The sequence below is a fragment of the Cryptomeria japonica genome, chromosome 3 (genome assembly GCF_030272615.1).
Source record: "Cryptomeria japonica chromosome 3, Sugi_1.0, whole genome shotgun sequence".
Lineage (NCBI taxonomy): Eukaryota > Viridiplantae > Streptophyta > Pinopsida > Cupressales > Cupressaceae > Cryptomeria > Cryptomeria japonica.
The window spans coordinates 51,200,285-51,221,405 of record NC_081407.1 but is presented as its reverse complement, the minus strand read 5'-3'; the positions used below and the strand labels follow the sequence as shown (position 1 = coordinate 51,221,405).

Here is a 21,121-nt window from a genome sequence, read left to right as displayed (position 1 = left end):
CTAGGCTTTGTGGGAATAATCTCATCAAATATGTCTCTTCTTAAGCTACCTCAATGCAAGCTGTGAAAAACTGTCTTATGTGTGCCTTAGGATCCCCTTTTCCTCTATACTTATCAAACTTGGTGTCACAAAGTGTGTAGGAAATAGAGGCATTGGAATGCTCTTGTCAAATGGATAAGGACATATGTCTCTCATTGTGTATGTTGGCTTTGGTGTATTTATGTCCTCCATTTTCTTTTGTAAGTCCCTGATTTGTTGCTCCAAATTGCTCTTAGGTGGAGATCGACTTCTTGGACCATACCCTATGCTTGAGGATTGGAGGAGGAGCATGTTGCATATATGGATGATATTGATCATACACATGTTCATATGGAGGAGGTCTATAGTGATGCTGCATATATGGACCACTTGGTATAGATTCATGTTGAGGAATGCCATATCTATTTTGTCCATGTATACCATACTCTACAGGCATGTCATGTTCTAATGTGTTGCCCCCAAATTTGACACGGGGTTTCCTTGTGTCCAAATTTTAAGGATGCTTTTGAATATCCAATTGCTTTGGTGGTTGATCCTTAGCATTGATATGTGATTGAGCATATTTCTCTACATAAGACTTCCATAATGGTCTGCGAAGGTGAGTATCATATGCTTGACCATGTGTATGTGGGACCTCTGGTTTTTGAAACAAAGATGATGGTGATTTAGGTACCATATGTGGTCCTCTATTTCCTCCACTATTAGGCCTCCTTTGATCCATGTTCGAGTGAGTTTGTTGCAAAGGTCGATTTTCCATTATTTGAGACATGTCAAAATCATGAGGGATCTTGGCTCCACTTTGTGCCATCATTTGTAAGAGTATTGTCTATCTCTCCTCATTATTTCCTCAATCAGTTGATTGAAGCGGGGGTCCATAATGGATTCTTCCACATATGGTGAATGTACGGAAAAGTTGTCCATATTGTCATTGTGTGTATCATTGTTGTTTGCAGTGTCCATGTTCTCAACATTTGGAATGTTTCTATAGGCATCCATGTCAGGTAATGTGTTATGATCAGTATTGAAAAAGACATCATTGTCGTACTCATAGACACTCATGTTTGCAGACTCTTGAGCCTCTTTAGTTTCTCTCCTAGATTTTTTAAGACGGGTTTCAACCATGAACTAGGTATTGACTAAGATGTGTTAGACTAGATGAAAATGAAAAAAGTATGGAAGACCAAGGTTTGGATGCAATGTAAATGAATCTGAAGTGTACTTGCAATGTCCAAAGTGTAAGACCAAGTATGTATGTAGTAGAGTAGTTGTGACTTCCAAAGAGAGGATAGTTTCTCTTGATTAGGTAAGTTGACCTTGACTCTAAGTGAGACCAAATGAGACCCAAAGGTGATAGACCTTGATGAGGGACCACTTACCAAAGTGTTGTTGTATGTAGTGTGTTGACAAAGTATGATGAGGACAAGCAAGTGACCTTTTGACTCAAGTTTAGACAAATGTGAATGTAATGTGAGGTGTAAAGCAATGATGGACTTTGTGAGACCCAAAGACAGATTGAATGCTAAATGAAACCCTAGAGAAATGACCTAGGAAGCTCAAGAATTCCGAAAATGACTATGTTTGTTTGCTAGATTGTAAAAGTTTTTTTTTTTTCAATTCTGAACACAGACGCACATGTATACTGCACAGACGCGATTTCCTGACGCAGATGTGGTTTTGTTTAACACAGACGCGCTTCTGAGATTTCTGTAAAGTGCACTGTTGATTCTAGAAACACAGACGCGTTTCTACCCTTCACAGACGCGGTTATACAACACAGACGCTATTATATCAGACATAGACGCGCTTCTGCAAAATTTGTGCAATTTTTTCCAATCTGTGAAGTCGTTTTTGTTGTGACCAAATCTGACTGTTTGACTATTTTTCGTGACAAGAGGACACAGTGTTGATGAAGACCCAATGTTTGCAAGTGTCTAGACTCAAAATGACTCCAAAAAAATGTGTGTTGTTTGATGTAAAATTGTTTTGCATACACTTGAAGACACAAAAGACACAATGTTTTGTTGTTTGGTCTTGAATGTTTTGAATGTTTAAAATAAGTCAAGCACAATTCTTATGGCTGGCCAAGACAATAGTTGTTGATCCCACATGGGGTTTTATCCCTGAGGCTACGCTATTCAGAGCGGATACTTAGATTCTTGACCTCACTAGCTCCACCCTCTGCACTCACTTCTCGGGTCAGCCAAACATCAGTCCCCACGAAAACTCCTCGTGGCGAACTTTGTATCTCTACTAAGAACCGTATGTGTGTGGGCCACTACCAGAGGTCCGACCTCCTGCCCCAACAACTAGAAGGATTTAGGCTTCTAAAACAAAAAGGTACTAGTAAGGGCATCCGCTCCTGTGGCCATACATGCGACACGTTCAGCTCTGTAAATACAGAAGGCTCCCAGCCGGTAGGGCTTACGCCCTACAAATGATCAAATAAATTTGATCAAACGGGTTTATGGGGACACATAGTGTTGGTATGAACTAATTAGCACACATTATCCATAGTTTTCACCATGAATACAGTTGTTTATAGTGGTTCGCAAGGGGTGGGTTTTCTTCGCTACCACTTGAGTCGTTCTCTTCTCACTAGTAGTCCTAATGACCACACGGGAACACAGGCCCTCTAAAGATTAAACAAAAAGAGCCTATTGCTCAAGACATAAAAGACAATGATTCAATTTTAGTGCACCAATTGAAGTGTTTGCTAGTGTATGAAAACAAGGCACACAATAAAAATCCAACAACCCTTGCCAAGGACCTGCAACAAAGAGTTGATAGTAGTTTGGATTGTTTCAAATAATCACCCCTTCCTGCAAGCACATAAGTTAGGTTCGTTAGCTAGATCTGAAAATGTTAGATCAAAATAAACCAGATCTGAAACCTTAAATGCAAAACCCAAAACTAAATCAATAATTCAAAATTTGAAACCGGTGCACACAAACGTGGTTACCTTAGACACAGACGCGACTTTGTGATGCAAACGCGGTTCTGTGAGACACAGACGCGTTTCCAGAACCCAGACGCGACTTCTGGACACAGACGTGTCTAAAAACACTGCAGACACGCCTGAGGAACACAAACGCGGTTTTCGAAATCTGCAAAATAAAATACTGTCGATAACATAGATGCGGTTTCAGATGTCGCAGACACGTCAGAAAATCAAAAATGCGAACCGAAAGTATGCAGATGCGAAAATATCAAAATGTTGTCGAAAATGTCAAATCTCCAACTTCAAAACACAAAATCTGCAACAAGGATGTTAAATGCAAAAAGGGACAAGAGTCCCACTGGGCGTGCCAAAATGTATATGGTGAAAATGAATAACAATAATAACGATATTGAAAGGCTAAATAAATTCAACCACAAAACCCTAACCTAACAACAACAAAGATCCACCATAACATATGAAGATTACCTAAGACAATGCAAATCAAACGAAATCACAAAGATTATACCATCACATGTCCAATAGGGTTTGGATCTCCATTCTTCCTATCTCCATTGATCTTGTTTGATGTATTTGCTCTCAGATTTCATGTGCACAAGAGCTCAACAAAGAACGGAATGTGGTTGCAAGTAGGATCGCATATGCCAAGTAGTCAATTGATCAAGTAGTTAGAATGATTGATTAGAATGATTGATTAGGGTTTGATAATGAAAGAAGCATCTCCTTATATAGAAGACACTTTAAGAAATAGAGGGATAAGATTGAGAGGTGTAAAAGGAGGTCGGCTATGATTAGAGGGTCGGTAAAAGAAATAATAAAATAATGAAAGGGGTAGGTAGTGTATGAATTAAGAGATGAATGACATGTGTCATGGGTAGAAAAGGTTAATGAATTAATTAAATAAATAAAGATTTATATAATTAATAGGAGGAGTGAGATAATTAAATAAATAAGATATTTATTTAATTTAGGAAAAGGATAATTTAAATAAATAAATGTAATTATCTAAATGAGAAATAAGGCTAGAAGAGGATAAATGAATTAATTAAATAAATAAAGATTTATTTAATTAATAAAAGAATTAAGCTTAGATAATTAAATAAATAATATTTATTTAATTAGACTGGACAATTTTGGGTGTCTACATTTTGCCCCTCTTTGAGACAATGCGGCTTGTCACGTTGTTTCAAAGAAGATAATATGAACTGATACAGAGTTGCCCCAAGATGGGAATGATATGCCCCCTCGAGAGATGGGATGAAAAAATGTTTGAAAATATCACAAACAATCTCTCGATAAGAAAGACGGGATAGAATGGACTGACCGGATAAAGTGACAGAGTCACGGGATAATGAAGACTGACTCGGGAAACGAGGGCTAGGGCAGTCTATAAGATAGACCACGAGGGAAATACATCCTCATTGTCATCCACACCTCCAAGAGATCAGAGTGCAGAGCGAGAATAGAGCAGTAGCAGTCAGCAGCGATGGCCTTTGTTCACAGATTCGACCACGTTTGCCGATTCCAGAGGCCAGCAGAGGCAGGACAGCCAGTAAGTACCACAAAACCTCCTCGTACTTTGATGCATTTATTGTTGTCATTAATGCATGCTAGATAGGGTAATAAATGCGCTCTAGGTTAGGCTCCCAAAAAAGTCAAAAACGTCCAGCGCGTCTGCGTTGGTGCCAGGCGCGTCTATGCTTGCTAGGGGCGTCTGTGTTTGTGCCTGACACGTCTGTGATGAAAAACGCGTCTATGCTATGTAGGCACATCTATGCCAAAAAGGCACGTCTGTGTTGCCCAGGCGCGTCTATGGAGAGCATAGGCACGTCTATGTGTTTCAAGCGTGTCTACGTAAAACAGGCGTGTTTATGCAGTCTTCAAGCACGTTTTTGTCCAAAAAATGTGAATTTGTGTCTTCTAGGTCAAATCGGCAGTTTTGTGATAAACATACGCTGTCGATTGGATAAGCTGCTGAGAGGATACACTCAAGCAGATCCTCTAGGGAAGACTAGGATTGCACATAGGGCTAGGATTGACAATTCTGTGATAGAACATACATTGCCAATTAGGAAACTACTCAAGAAGATTCACTCAAGTAGAGGCCCTAGGATAGGATAGATCAAGGCACTTTGTGATGAACAGTGAGTACCAAGATATAGTACTTTGTGATGAACAGGGAGTACTAAAATATAAGCAGCACTTTGTGATGAACAGTGAGTGCAAATGTGAGCAACACTTTGTGATGAACAGTGAGTGCCACACACGTAGTACTTTGTGATGAACAGGGAGTACCACTAGGATAAATAGCAACACTTTGTGATGAACAGTGAGTGTCACTAGGATAGAATGCCATATGCACTTAGATAAAGAGTAGCATTTTGTGATGAACAGGGAATGCCACGATGACTGACATGATTGATTCGCTTGACTTCAGGAGTATTTGCCTATGTTGGAGTCACGGGAGAGATTCCCATCGACACAGAGATTGCGACCTGAGTTGACAGCCGAGGACCGAGCTGCGATTGAGGCTATGGGATTGAGACATTCTGTATGTGCCTGAGTTTCAGGCAAACATGGGACTGCTAACTGCACTAGCGGAGAGGTGGCACTCCGAGACTTGCACCTTCCACTTGCCGATGGAGGAGATGACAGTCACCCTCGAGGATGTATACAGGATTCTGAGGATACTGATCGATGGGGAGCTAGTTCCGTACGATCGAGACGGAGACAGGGAGGCCCTAAGACGAGTGTTCCGGGACCCAGGACTGGAGATGAGGGCAGGACACGTGGCTTGGGACACCATGACAGGTACAGGATTAGCGCTTCCAGCAGTGACAGGAGGAGCGATCAGTGGGTTCCTGTGTCCTGATAAAGCGACACGAGGGTTGGCTGTGGGCTGGGGAGGAGCATTGGAGACATTGGTGACACAACACACCAGATATGCCTAGGGACCGTGTGTGCTAGCACACCTATATTACGAGCTGCATCAGTTTGTGTACCACGGGTCAGTGGGATTGGGCTGCGATGTCACATTGTTACAAGTGTGGGCCTATGAGCATCTGCCAGTGACGAGACCAATAAATTTCAGGGGCAGAGGTCACGGACGCAGTTTCGTACACTTGTACGATATGATCATTTCGCAGCCACGGATTGGCAGGTTAGAGCACTGGCGGCGGGTGATTGATGACATTCATATGGTTATATGGAGGCCATACCTGGGAAGTGAGCAGTGGGAGGATGATGCAGTAGAGTTGCCCTACACCTTTTGGAGCAAGCATCTAATTGGACGGACGCCCTATGTACTGGAGAGGCAGTTAGTGGACAGGGTGGGCAGGCAGTTCGGCAGGATTCAGCGGATGCCACAGGCTTCAGGCATGTATGCACGGACTATCAGGGATCAGGCGCAGTTTGGGCCCTTATTATCATATGATCAGGCTGTTACACAGCTAGTAGAGATGATGCCCCTACCCTAGGACATATGGCCAGAGATCGAGGATGCCAGCATGGATGCCGAGTACACAACATACTGGGCCGACCATCCATTCCCACGCCTGACGGATCTAGGAGAGCTACTAGATGGAGATGGTGGTGGGGATGGGGATGATGATGGAGATGATGGGGGTAGAGGCCGACGGAGGAGGGGGGCAGTTGGAGAGAGGAGGGTGGTGCCACGAAGGGAGGGTGGAGAGGACAAGCAAGCTCGGGTAGTGAGGGGTCACAGTGGATTACCGCTACAGGTGCCAGCAGCACAGGGTCCCAGAAGAATGCAAGTACAGGGACAGGTACAGGGACAGATACAAGGACAGGCACCAGTACAGGAACAAGCACAGGGGCAGGCGAAATGTCCAATAGGGTTTGGATCTCCATTCTTCCTATCTCCATTGATCTTGTTTGATGTATTTGCTCTCAGATTTTATGTGCACAAGAGCTCAACAAAGAACGGAATGTGGTTGCAAGTAGGATCGCATATGCCAAGTAGTCAATTGATCAAGTAGTTAGAATGATTGATTAGAATGATTGATTAGGGTTTGATAATGAAAGAAGCATCTCCTTATATAGAAGACACTTTAAGAAATGGAGGGATAAGATTGAGAGGTGTAAAAGGAGGTCAGCTATGATTAGAGGGTAGGTAAAAGAAATAATAAAATAATGAAAGGGGTAGGTAGTGTATGAATTAAGAGATGAATGACATGTGTCATGGGTAGAAAAGGTTAATGAATTAATTAAATAAATAAAGATTTATATAATTAATAGGAGTGAGATAATTAAATAAATAAGATATTTATTTAATTTAGGAAAAGGATAATTTAAATAAATAAATGTATTTATCTAAATGAGAAATAAGGTTAGAAGAGGACAAATGAATTAATTAAATAAATAAAGATTTATTTAATTAATAGAAGAATTAAGTTTAGATAGTTAAATAAATAAAATATTTATTTAATTAGACTGGACAATTTTGGGTGTCTACATAATGTAATACAAAATTACTCAGAGAGATTATGTATGTGAGGAATTTATTGTGAGGGTTATTCAGGTAAAGGGTTTAGGGTTTCATAACGGAATAAACAGAGCTTAAACCGGAACTGTATTTTGGCATAGAAGATGCTATCTTAGTAGTTCACACTTCTCCAGATTGTTGTTTGGAATTTTATGTAGTCAGTGAGGCTCCTATTGTGATTGAGTAGTGTGCTCTAGGCTGTAAACCTTCCGACAAGTGCAAACCCATCATACTTTTTAATATCTCTTCATATGGCCAGTGGATTGATATTGTGGGTCACAAATCCCACCATGGTTTTTCCTCATTGAGGTTTTCCACCTATAAATCTGTGTTATGATTCTCATTTATGTGTTTGGCTTATTGGTTGTTTTACTTCTTTCAATTTTGTTTATACCGGTTGGTGTATGAATGTTTTGTTAAGGCTAAAATCTACTATTCCGGTATAACACTGATTCACCCCCCCCCCCCAGCGTCATTGGTTTCCAACAGTATGTTCCAACCACAAATGTCTCACAAGAAACACTTATGCCAAGATAATTTGAAGAGAAGTTTTTTGTCAATAAGTGATAAGGGATTAGATACATAAGGAAAGAGCTCTCCTACATATTTATTGCCTCAACCCACTAGGTTTACTCCCCCTTAAATTGAGAAGACAAAATAATGTTTTGTTTCAAATGCGATACCAAATATAGAAGAGGACAGAAATGTAATAAAAAGACATTATTCTATATTTAAGGTAGGAGTGAGGAATCAATATCAGATGGTGATAGGGAGTCAAATGAGGAATCACATGGTTCCCAACTACTCATTTCTTATCATGCTCTATTAGGTTTTAGCACTCCATAAGCTCTCAAGGTAGTGGGTTTCTTAATGAAGCGGAGTGTAACAGTGTTGATTCACTCGAGTAGTACTTGTAATTTCATCAACAAAAACTTAAAAGTTTTATGCTCATTTAAACTATTTTATAAATCCAACTCTAGAGCTTCAGTTCTTAATTTTATTTGGTGATATTTTTAGTTGTTTTAGAAAATCCAACAACATTAAATTATCCATGCAAGATTATCATTGTGATTTCCCAATATATGCTATCTTCATGGGTGGAGTAGATATTGTCTTGGGAGTACAATGACTTACTACTTTGGTAACAATTGAGATGAACTTTCAAGAACTATTCATGAGATTTCAACCAAAATGAAAGACATTGGAGCTCATAGAGTTTTGTGCGAAATCCCACAAATGGTAAGCTCTCATCAAATGCAAAATTTTCTTAAGAAAGGAGATGATGGATTTATGGCCCAGTTATTTTCATTGGAAGCTTATAAATTGAATGCCCCTACCCATCTAGATTTACAAGGAATTATAGATCACCACTTAGTGGTCTTTCAAGAGATGCCTAAGGGACTTTTACCTAAGAGGGATCATAATCATGTCATATAACTAGTGTCAAGTAGCCAAACACCCAATATGAGGCCTTACAGGTACCCATACATTTAAAAACTTTTTAGATTGAAAAAACTATTTAAGAGATGCTAGAAGCAAGAATTATTAGGCATAACCAAAGAGCTTACTCTCACTAGCAATAATGTTATGTAGGAAGGATTAAACATGCAGATGTGCCCAGACTATAGAGTTCTCAATATGTACACCATCAAATATAAGTTTCCTATTCTAGTCATTAAGGGTTTATTAGATGAATTGAATGGAGTGATGCTTTTTACAAAGATAGATCTTAGACTGAGTTATCACCAAATTCAAATGAAGGAAGAAGATATTCTCAAGATAACATTTAGAACCCATGAGGACCATTATGAGCTTCTTGTGATGTCTTTTAATCTACTAATGCACAATCTTTATTTCAAAAAATTGATGAGTTTCATCTTTAATAAATCTTTGAGTAATTTTGTACTAGTTTTCTTTGATGATATATTAACTTATAACAATACATAATATAAAAATAGCATTACAAGTTCTCCAAGATCACCAGTTCTATTTAAAACCTGCTAAGTATTGTTATCACTAAAGCTTGCACCCTTTTCTAAGCTATCAACTTAGCAACCTTGTGACACATGGGAACATTCTCAGGCTCTGGGTAACCTGCAATGAGAATGGACCTCTAGAGAAAGTTGTTTCTTTTGGATTCTTCACCTAAACTAACTTTTGCAGAGGAAAAGGAAAGGAGGAAACATAAAATGAAATTGTACTTCCTAAAGGTGATGCACCAAAACTGATAATTTGAAATTTGCAGAAAAATAACTAACACACAGAATAACCAGTAACAAAAGGTACTCTTGCACAACTGAAAGACTCGTAACCTTTGCATCAATAATTTTTGAGGCTAAAATATTCACTATCCTAGTAGGAGAAAGATATTTTCTCACAACTTGAGACTAATTATAGTAGTGGAACAACTTATAACATGAAACTATACCAATCACCAAGCACTCAATATCAAGAAATCTATGAAGGCAAAATATTCTATTACTATAAAAAATGTGTTATAATGCTATCAAACTCTAAAACTGAGTTACAAACTTATCAATTTCTGCAAAAAGAACTCTGAAAATTATAAGTTACAAGAAATGAACTACTAAGAACTAACTTCAAAAATAAAGTTTGGACAATACTTATGCTTCAAAAGTAGTTGCATAAAAAAAGGAACTAAAAACTACCTTGGTCGAATGCTCTCAAAAAGCCTATTGTTAAGCTCTCCAAATATCTCCAAAAAGGCATGTGCATGAAGAAAAAATCAAGCCTTGTCACCTTTAATCATAAAGGTACTAAAGAATGCATTAATCTTCTCTAAATTGAATCAAACAACCCCTATATTCTCTCCATATGTTGGACAACTTCTTCAAACCTCTCTATATGCTCTCCATCTCATAAATTTTTCAGCTTCATCCATTGACACATTAATTAAGGCAAATCTAATAATTTTACACCATAAACAAGAGCAATTGCCTCTATCTCTGCATTACATATAATACTTGCTAGCTGTTATACAACATTATTTTTAGCAAATATGTATATCTTAGCCTAAGCAAAAACAAAAATAAAAAGAAAGTCCTAAGGGCTACAGGAAATTATTGAAGGAGAAGAAATTAAAATAAAGGCACAAAATGCCTTTTCACTGAGTACATTGGTTTTTTTTAGGATTTTTTTTTTGAGGTTTTACTGTGGACTTTGTACAGATTCTCTTATCCATTTACAGGTATATTCATTGTTGTAAGAAGAAAAAACTTGAAATGCTCTATTTTTTTCTTTGCAAGGAAATGATGAAATATGCATTTCTTTCTTTTATTCCTCTGTGCTTCTGAAAACACTGATGCTTGATGTAACAGTGCTCTGAGTGCATCGAAAACTTTGTGGGTTTCCACCCATTTCTAGAAATGTTGAGTACATCCTATTCTTCTTTGATATCACTACATTACTCCAGTTATTTTAAAAGTTTTAGCAAGAAATGGGTTTCTTGGCACATTAATGCGAAGTAATAATGATGTATTTCGGTTTTTTTCAACTTCTTCATGCTCTGAGTTTGGTGTCTAGTGGTGGTTCTATGCCTTCTATATGATCTCTCGCCATGTACATTGATAAACTATTTTACCTTCATCTTTTATGGCTCTACTTAAAGAACCTTACTACCCTCCACGCATGGTTGCACTGTGACACCTTCCATGATGCTCATTGTTCTATTTCTTTGTTCTAATAAGAAGCAGTAATTGCTAATTGAAACAAAGCTCTGTTATTAATATACTGTTGACACCTTTGCAGTATTTTCTGTGATCATGTATACTATAAATTCAATAGACTCTTCACTGTGCGTGTTTCTCATTAACTGCTCTTTCATGATTATGAGGTGACTACGAGTTACACTTTTCTTTAGATACACTTTATTTTATGCTTTGATTGTTTGTTTTTCTTTGAAAGAAGATCACTAGGATATGTCATTGAATGCCAACCTCATGATATTATCATGGTGACTATGCTTGGCTGCTATTTCACAATGCACATGGTATCTAATATGATACACTGTCCTTCAAGCTAGTCTACACTTTCAACAACTTACTGCTCTTGGCCTTAGGTCTTATTACTACTATGTGGCTGATAATAAATATGTGATCTGTAAAGCCTTTTAAGTTTATCCACTCTTTATTCATGAAGGCACTGTCAACACTAACTTCCAAGAAAAAATCTTATTATGACCTTTGCAATTTTGATTCTTAAAATCTCTCTTTATGCCTTTGTTATCCTCCTATCACGATAGTGATAGGTGACTGAAAATATGTATGGTACACAGTGGCCCTTTATACTCTAGCTTCCATCATCCTCTGTCTTTTTTGGAGGCTCTGTTGTCTCAAAAATAGTGACTGTGTATCATTATTTTGAAACTTGGACTATGACTTTGGTATGCACTGTCGTTATGCTTTGCGTGCTCTTTGAAACACTATCCTTTTACAAGACTGCTATTGTCCTCTTTTGTGTGAAGGGTTAATTGTGATTGCTTCTATAAAGGCCTTTATAATCTTAAGACTGTTGTAGCTGCATTATCCCTAGTACTCGTAGGTCCACCATTGACATATCCTCTGTGGAGAAAATGTGCCTTGTCTGGGACATGTTGACGTGTTTTTTATGACTACGTCTAACATAGAATAAAGTTACCAACAGTCACCTTACTCTCTCTTGATCAAAATTAGTCTGTATGCTAAGATTGCACAAAAAGTTCAAACAGCTAACTCCAAGGTTCTTTCAATGCGTGGACGTGACTCAGATGACTGATGGGTTAGGTGCTAACCCAAGGCGCCTTACGCATTCACATGTAGAAGATAGAAAGTTCAAGGATTTCTATACGAATCATTGCAATTAAAGCTCTATTTTTTTTTTTGATTTTTAGATTTAAGCTATACAGAAAACTAAATGAGGAAAAGTTTAGAGAACTAGGCTAAGGCTAATCTAATCCTCTGAACACGGAGACGGGATTACTTATGCAAAATTCAACCACGCTTCGCTTTGCCAACAATGTACAACTACACGAAGGTGGTGCAATCTTCAAAGGGTGACTAAAAGATTTTCAAATCATCAATAGAAAACATCAAATCGAACAATCTCTACTAATAATCAAAGCTAAACAAACACAAATAACGAAGGCTCAATCTAACTTTGCACAGTATGCAACAATCAGCTGCACACCAAAAGTATGAGCATGAATCTTGCAACAAGCAATCCTATCAAATCCAGTCCATCTAATAACATGAAAGCAAATTTAATCTATGAAGAGAGTGAGACCATGGGAGCTCCAAAACAATACAAGAATACACCAACAATAGAACAATGTATTAAGTGCCTGCTTCAAAAACTCCTAGCAACAATCTCAGACAATAATCTCTGCTCCTTATAAATGAGGGGGGTCACCCCTTTATATGGGCTCCTGGCATTCACTACATACAATCCCTAAAGATTCCCCACTCAAGATGCAACAAGGTAGGAAATGGCTATTAATGCCCACTAAGCCCATATACAATTATTTTAAAAGCCCAAAAATGGCATCCATCAATGCATTAAATGCACCCCATCACATCAAACATGCCCAAAATACAATAAACATTCCCATGCAAGAAATAAATGCCCATCATTCCCCATGCGACGATCACATGCGTAGAGAATCTGTCATAGAATCATTAATAAGGCGGCTGCATGTAAGAAGATTCCTCATGCATTCAACATGCATTGACCGGGCCACCACTAAGTCAAAAATATTCCAGCAATAAATATGCCGCCACTATTCAACCTAAGGTTCTCGTCCAAAAATGGACGATCATTAACTCGTTCATTTATTGCAGATGCAATTAATTTACTAATGACGGCTTCCAGCTCTCCAATGGAGATACTTGGCACATTTTCAATATCAAATTTCATCAGGCTAATTTCTTCCTCACTCTTGAAAAAGAAGCTTTCCCATTCCATCATAATTTCTTGTGTCCTATTCATTGTATAAGAAAATGAAGAAATATTTGCAAAATATTCCTTAGGGAATGAGCGTATGAAGAAGAACTCATGCAGCTGAAATTTCAGGGAGTTCGCTATTACTCCATTCTCATTGAGCTTCCTTGCGAACAGTGCTTCAATTACATTGATGATTTTCTCCTGCACCTTTTTTATCAAGTCTTTCAAGGTTAAAGACTCCATGTTGAATTTATCAAAGGTGTTCTTTCCTGAGAAAACGATCCAGAACCATCGGGGAAAGTCATAAACCTCGTTCTCTTGAATTACTTTCCCATCAATTAGAATTTGCCTTGGAATCTTTGTCAGAGCCCTGAGCCGCAAAATAGTTAAGTCCTGGTATATGTGAACATCTTCCCACAATCCTTCCATTGTCTCCAATCTATTCAGGAGGGCTAGGAACTTTGAATGAAGCTGAGCCAAGTCCTCGATGAATTTTACTACTTCAGTGTTAACATCTTCTATCCATTCCCTGGAATTCTATGCCATTGTTGTATTTACTTTCGCATCATCAACAACTTCTTTAGAAATGGAAGGAGAAATGAATGAACGACTTGCCTCCCTGAGTGGCCTTTTAAAACTTCTGATGTACTCGCATAGAGCTCTATTTTCTTCCCTCAGCCTCTTATATTTCGCCTGTCTTCAACATCTTTTCCTTCATGGCTAAGGAAGATTCTTCGAAGTCTCCAATTACTTGTCTCGTGGAAGCAAGACCAAGATCAACCTGTCAGAAAACATAATATTTCTGTCTGATATCATTGATGTCCTTATCCACTGCTAGCTCAGCAATATGCAGGGTCTGTGATCCAGACTCATCCCTCACAACTTTAGAAAATTTCCGGGGAGCCTTCATTTGTGTTGGCTGATCCATCTTCTTGAACAACTCTTCTAATTCCCGAGCTGGATCAATTTCCTTTTTTGGTTCCTTCCTCAGCCTTTTTATCAACCAATATGGAACAGGAATGGAGTGACTATGGATTTCCATGTGCTCTTGCTCCTATAATTTTTCTTCTATTTCACCAAGGATGGCTTCCACGAAGCTATCCTAACGAGTCTCTTCTTGGTGTGGAGAACTTTCTTGTCTTTGACTTCTTGGCTGATTGGGTCTGTGTGATGCACTAATACTGAGTATATCTGGTGCTGGAGTATTACCTGGAGGTGGATTTGTTGGATGTGCAAACATCTCTACCTCATGTACACTGGAAGAACTTGCCGATGACTACACCCTTTCTACCCTTGCTCTCTTTTGCGGAGGTTCTTCCTGTCACACCTCTTGTTGAAATTCTTGTGGAACTTCCTGTTGGCTATCTTTCTTCCTTGACGTCCTTGGTCTCTTTTGGGGCGCTTTTCCGTTTATCAATTAGGACATCTCCTTTTGCCTGGGCCTGTGAAGATCCTTCTGTTGTTTCACTATGGGAATCAAGACTTCCCATTAGCTGATATGTCAAATGAACATTTCCTTCCGTCAACTTCCTTATCTGCCGATCAACTCAGTGCTTAATGAATTTCAATACCGGTCTCGCCAGGACATTCAAATCATCAATTTCGGGCTCCAACCAATCTAGCAACTGAATGGGCTGATCTTTCACTTTCTCAAATTCAGGTTGTATTAAATCCGAATCCTCTTTCACTTGATTCGGCACTTGGTAAATTTCACTTATCCCGATGGTGTCAAGGGGCAGTCTGGAATACATTTTCCTCCGGACTTCAAAGTCTTCCTAGGCACTTGCCCAATAATCTTCCAAGTGAAATTTGTGTATGAATTTCACCGAAGCAACCTTCCTAATTTGTTGGTAAGGATCATACTGAGCTCTGCATTTATAAAATAGCAGGTGACAGAATGCCAACTCCTCCGCTGCACTCTTAGTCGCTTCCAACCTGGGCACATTTCCATGATTTCACCTAGGACAACTGGGAATTCAATAGACTGTTTCTTCTTCTTCTTCTTCTTCTTCTTCTTCTTCTTCTATAATTGATCATAGGCTGTTAACTGCCTCATGAGTTCTAGCAATATGAGTTTATCTGATGGATACCTTAGCAACTTGTATGACTGGTATGAAAATCCTTGATTCTTGATGTAGGTGAATTTAGGAAACTATAAGAACGTGGCTCCATACTTCTGGACTAGGGCCATCGCTTGCGGCGACACCCTTATATGTAATTGTTTATGCATAAGTCATGTCAAGTACATAGTGTAGGTGTCGTTCGCCTACCTATAAGTGTTAGAGAGTTCAAATAACCGGAAGACAACAGAGAGGGGGGGGTGAACCAGTTGTCACAGATTACTAGAACATTTAACAATTAAAACCTTAATACAAGAATCCAAAACATTAATACCGGAATGCTTAAACCAAATACCGAAATAGCAGTTAAACCATTTAAGCATAAACAATAATCAGAGAATAAATACCATCCACATGACACCAAGATTTATACGTGCAAAACCCGATAAAGGGAAAAACCACGATGGAAAGCCTACCCACAGTTAGATAATACTTCTGCAGTAAGTATGTGAATTACAATTGACGGGTCTGCACTTGCAAGAAAGCCAACAGCCTAGAGCGCACTACTCATCACAAAAGGAGTCTCACTAACTACATAGAAATCCAGACTACAATCTGGAAGAATCAATGAACTACAAAGATAGAATCTCCTCTGCCTGAGTACAGTTCCGGTTAAGCTCAATACCGGAGGACTAAATCCTCTTACATAAACCCAACTCGATCTTCAATGATCGACCAAATCCTCTGCCTGAATGATATTACATTATTCGCATATTACATCCCTTTGACAATAACCATGATGATTTACAATGAGATCTTACATCATATATACACAAACCCTCAACCATAAACAATCAAGTCAGCCACCTGACAATAAACAATTACATAATTACAAAACATGTCGGCCTAAGACCAAATAAATAATGTTCAACACATAAGACATCCCGAAAACATATCGAGAGGTCCAATCCACACATTACATTAAGCCTGTCCATAACCTAGATCAACCGGGACCAAATATAGGTCCACAACCTAAAGCAATAATCCAAATTCGCAAGGTCTCGAACATGATCACCAACAGCATCCTGAATCCATACTAGAAGCCGCACCAACAAAACTTATGCATATCATCAAAGATCTTCATCAAAGCTTTGCCAGTGAAACCCTCTCCAGTACCACAAGCCAAGCTTCCAAGCAAACAGGATAGCATCCAATCACCAGACCAAAACCAACTTACTAAATATGAACATGAGTAACAAGAATAAGCCAATTTTATAACCAAACTGTACCGAACCATACCGGATCATGCCGGAACCAAACCAACCAGAAACCACTCATTCTACTTGAAATAGAAGGTAGCCGATAAAGCATCTAGTGTTGACATTAATGACAAAACATCAATGCAACACATAATCAATTCCTCCAAATGGCCAACAATCTCCCCCTTTGGCATTGATGGCAACACTAAATGTGAAAAACATTTAAGTACCAAGAAATGTCAAACAAGTTTCCCCCAATGGGAAACAACCAACAATCTCCCACATAAAGATATAGCAATGAAGTGTTGAAACAAAGCCCAAAATCCCTCTGTGAATGGTATCTCTGTAAAGCTCTGAATTACACATAGATCTCTCCTAATGTATACAACTCCCTTTTTCTTTTTCACATCAATATCTCTCCCCCTTTGACATCAATGCCAGAAATCTGACAAAAATATCAAAGCAAAATCATAAACCACTGAATCACAAAGCTGACTACTCCCCCTAAGTAGTAGCATCCCAACATCAGTGTCCGAATGAAAAATATCTCTGATAATACATACCGGATTGATGCCAAAAAGCATCAATCAGTTCTCTACCGGAGGAGCAGAAACCCCTAACCTGTCTCTCAGGTACTCAAATGGTTCTTTAGGCAAAGGTTTAGTGAAAATATTTGAAATCTACTATTTAGTGTTCACATAAAGCAATCTGACTTCATTTTCTTCCACCTTATCCTTCAAAAAGTTATACTTGATAGATATGTGTTTTGTCTTAGAATGAAATACCAAGTTCTTTGATATGTCAATAGCAGCAGAGTTATCACAGTGAATAACTACCGTTACAATGAAATGCACTTTGATACCCTTCAACATTTGCTTCATCTATAAAACCTGTGTAAAATTAGTAGCAGCAGCAACATACTCAACTCCAACAATAGATAAAGAAGTACATGACAGTTTCTTGCTGATCCATGAAACCAACTTCTTTCCAAGAAAGAAAGATGCACCAAAAGTACTTTTCCGTTCATCAACATCTCCAGCCCAATCAACATCTATATATGCACATAAAGTAAAGTCATCATCTTTAGGGTACCACAAACCATATTCTGATGTACCTTGCAAGTATCTAAATATATTTTTCACCGCACTCATAATTTTCTCTAGGATCACTCTAAAACCTAGATGCAATACAAACAACATTCATCATGTCAGGCCTAGTCTGAGTCAAATAAAGTAGACATCCAATCATAGATTTGTATCTTGTAGGATTTACTGGTGCAGAAACATCTTTTCTTGTTAATTTCTCACTTGTAATCATAGGAGTACTTACAGGTTTAGAATCTCCCATACCAAATTTCTTCAACAATTCCCTAGCATACTTAGTTTGACAGATGAAAATACCTTTGTCAGTCTGAGTAGTCTGCAAACCTAAGAAAAATTTCATTTCCCCAATCATAGACATTTCAAATTCTTTCTCCATATTCTTAGAAAATTTCATGCCCAACTTATCTTTACCTCCAAAAATAATGTCATCAACAAATACTTCAATCATCAATATATCATCATCAGTGATCTTATAATATAAATTACTGTCAGCATTACCCTTAGTAAAACCAAGCTTCAAAAGATATTTATCCAACCTTGCATACCAAGCTCTAGGTGCTTGTTTCAACCCATATAAAGCTTTCCTTAACCTGCAAACCATGTTTGCAATATCTAAAAGTGAAAAACCATCAAGTTACTGAATATAGGCAACATACGCAAGAAATAATCTTACAGCTTCAATCTTAGCTACAGGTGCAAAAGGCTCTCCATAATCAATTCCTTCCTTCTGAGAATATCCTTTACAAACCAATCTAGCCTTATTCCTTACAACTTGACCATCATCATTCAATTTATTCCTAAAAACCCATTTAGTTCGAATAACATTCTTATTTTTAAGCCGGGGAACTAAGGTCCATGTGTTATTTTTCTCAACCTGATCTAATTACTAATATCGATTCAACTTGAGAAATTAAACATACCTCATTAGTTGTCAGTCTTCTTCTTGTCATCACTCCATTGTTCTTAACCCCAATGATATGATCTTCTGAATGATTCAATCTCGCATACCTAAGAGTCCTCTGACTCTTTATTCCTCTTCCCGGTTCTTCAGTTATTGTTGAATTTGATGAATAATGATGAACAACAGATACCCCAACCGGTACTGAGAGGGGGGGGTGAATCAGTACTAATAAAAACTCTCCCAACAACTTATCTAGCTAGAGCAAAACCAACTGGTTATCACCATTACTGAACTTAACCATGGCAATACAGGTTAAACATAGTAAGACATCAAATACCATAAACATATGCATGTGGTATACTAGAAATACCATAACCTATTAACTATATACTTCATAAACATCACATGAAAAATGCATAGCACATAACACACATCACGTGGAAACCTAAATGGGAAAAACCACGATGGGAATGAATACCCACAAACTTGTTTTGAACTCTTTTGAAGCTCGTGCTGTTAGGAGCCTAGTCCGATTAAAGACTTTACAATAAGGTTCTGCTAGGAACCGATCCTGTTACAAATCACCCAGTTAAGGGATGGCTATATACCCTGTTAAAGATTACCTTGCTAGAGGATTTGAAGAACTCAATGATCTTGAGTCACTTGGTTACAGGTTTTACAATAAGCCTGTTAAAGCTACCCGGTAAAGGGATTTTCCATCTATTGAAATGATTAGAAGACAACAGGAAAAACTACTGATCTGATAACAACACTACATGCCAAGGCAGATCCTTTTCATTTCCTCTACTTTGCAATCACACTTCTGCAGTTTTCCTCTTACTGGTCTGGCAAGTATCTCATCACTCGGATACACACAACATTTTCCAACAACTTTACAATAACAAACGTCATTGACCGTATAGACAACAAATAGGTCGGTAGCATAAACCCTAAACCTTAAGCATCTCAAGTTTACAACACAGGCGGTCCAATCCTGACCGTCCAAACACATTGCCTAGAGCATTACAAATTCAAACAGATCACAAGACAATCGGCATCATTTATTCTTCACCGCACATGGGAATCAGTAACCCACCACGCTTCCTTCTCGTACCACTAAGAAGAATGATCATTCCCGAGGTAGACTTCAAACATGGTCGATCTTCTCATACCTCAATCCTTCACGCGCACAAGACTGACGTGGTACCTCAATCTCAGTCACATCTCTTAGCTAACTCATCACAGAGTATCATCGGTTGCATCGCACAAGCTGAATCGCCAAACCAATAACCATAGAGCTAAGGCTACCAACCAATAGTCACACTTAGTGACCCTGACACCGGTTCACTACATCTCTTCATACCTCTTCATACCAGTTCACCAACTTCTTGACATCAATGACAACATACATTATCATCATATCAACATGTCGATTCATCATATGCCAATGATAGGCAACAGAATTTTCTAATACTACTGGAGTAACTGATTCAACACTATGTTTCGGTAAAGGTGCTACCAGTTCAGATATAATCATTTCCAACGCTGGTTCCTTCTCATTAACTCTGATTTGACCTCTATTCAGCTCATCCACCTTGACATTAGCACTCTCCACAATTCTCTGCAATCTCTTGTTATAACATCTATATGCTTTGCTTTCATTAGAATAACCAAGAAATATGTCTTCATCACATCTAGGATCAAATTTTCCAATAATATCATCTCTCTTGATATAACATTTACTACCAAAGATTCTGAAATACTTAACTGTAGGTGTATTACCAAACTATAATTCATAAGGTGTCTTACTGGTTTCTCCTTTGATATGTACTCTGTTAAATGTATAAACCGCTGGCTCACTGCTTCTCTCTAGTAGACATGAGGTAGACTAGCTTCCATCATCATTGATCTAGCAACATCCAAGAAAGTTATGTTCTTCCTTTCCACAACTCCATTCTCCTGAGGTGTCCGGGGAGCAGAAAATTGTCTCCTTATACAATGCTTCTCACAAAAGTTATTAAACTCACGGGATGTGAATTCCCCATCATGATTTGACCTCAAACATTTAATCTTCAATCCTATCTCAGTTTCCATTTTAGCTTTAAAGATTTTAAAATTTTCAAAAGCCTCATATTTCTCCCTCAGAAAAGTAACCCACATCATTCTAGAATGATCATCAATGATTAGCATGAAATATCTATCACTTAGAAAACTTTTAACTCTAGTAAGGCCACACAAATAAGTATGAATAAGATCAAGAACATCATTAGATTTATCTTCTATACTCCTAAAAGAGGTTCTAACCTGTTTTCCCATTTTACATTCTTTACATACCGGATTATAGGTCTTCATAATCTTAGGT

At 38.3% G+C, this 21,121-nt stretch overlaps 1 protein-coding gene across 2 annotated transcripts in view; it reads right to left on the bottom strand.

Moving 5' to 3' along the window:
• LOC131078181 (truncated transcription factor CAULIFLOWER A-like) overlaps positions 1-21,121 on the bottom strand; it is a 235,677-nt gene that overhangs the window by 56,615 nt on the left and 157,941 nt on the right. For both annotated transcript variants that reach the window (XR_009371911.1, XM_059218050.1), the window contains exon 6: positions 10,169-10,215. Coding sequence is in view for 1 of the 2 variants with exons in the window: in XM_059218050.1 (XP_059074033.1) it covers positions 10,169-10,215 (47 nt within the window). In the remaining variant the exon portion in view is untranslated. The remainder of the gene's footprint in view (positions 1-10,168; positions 10,216-21,121) is intronic.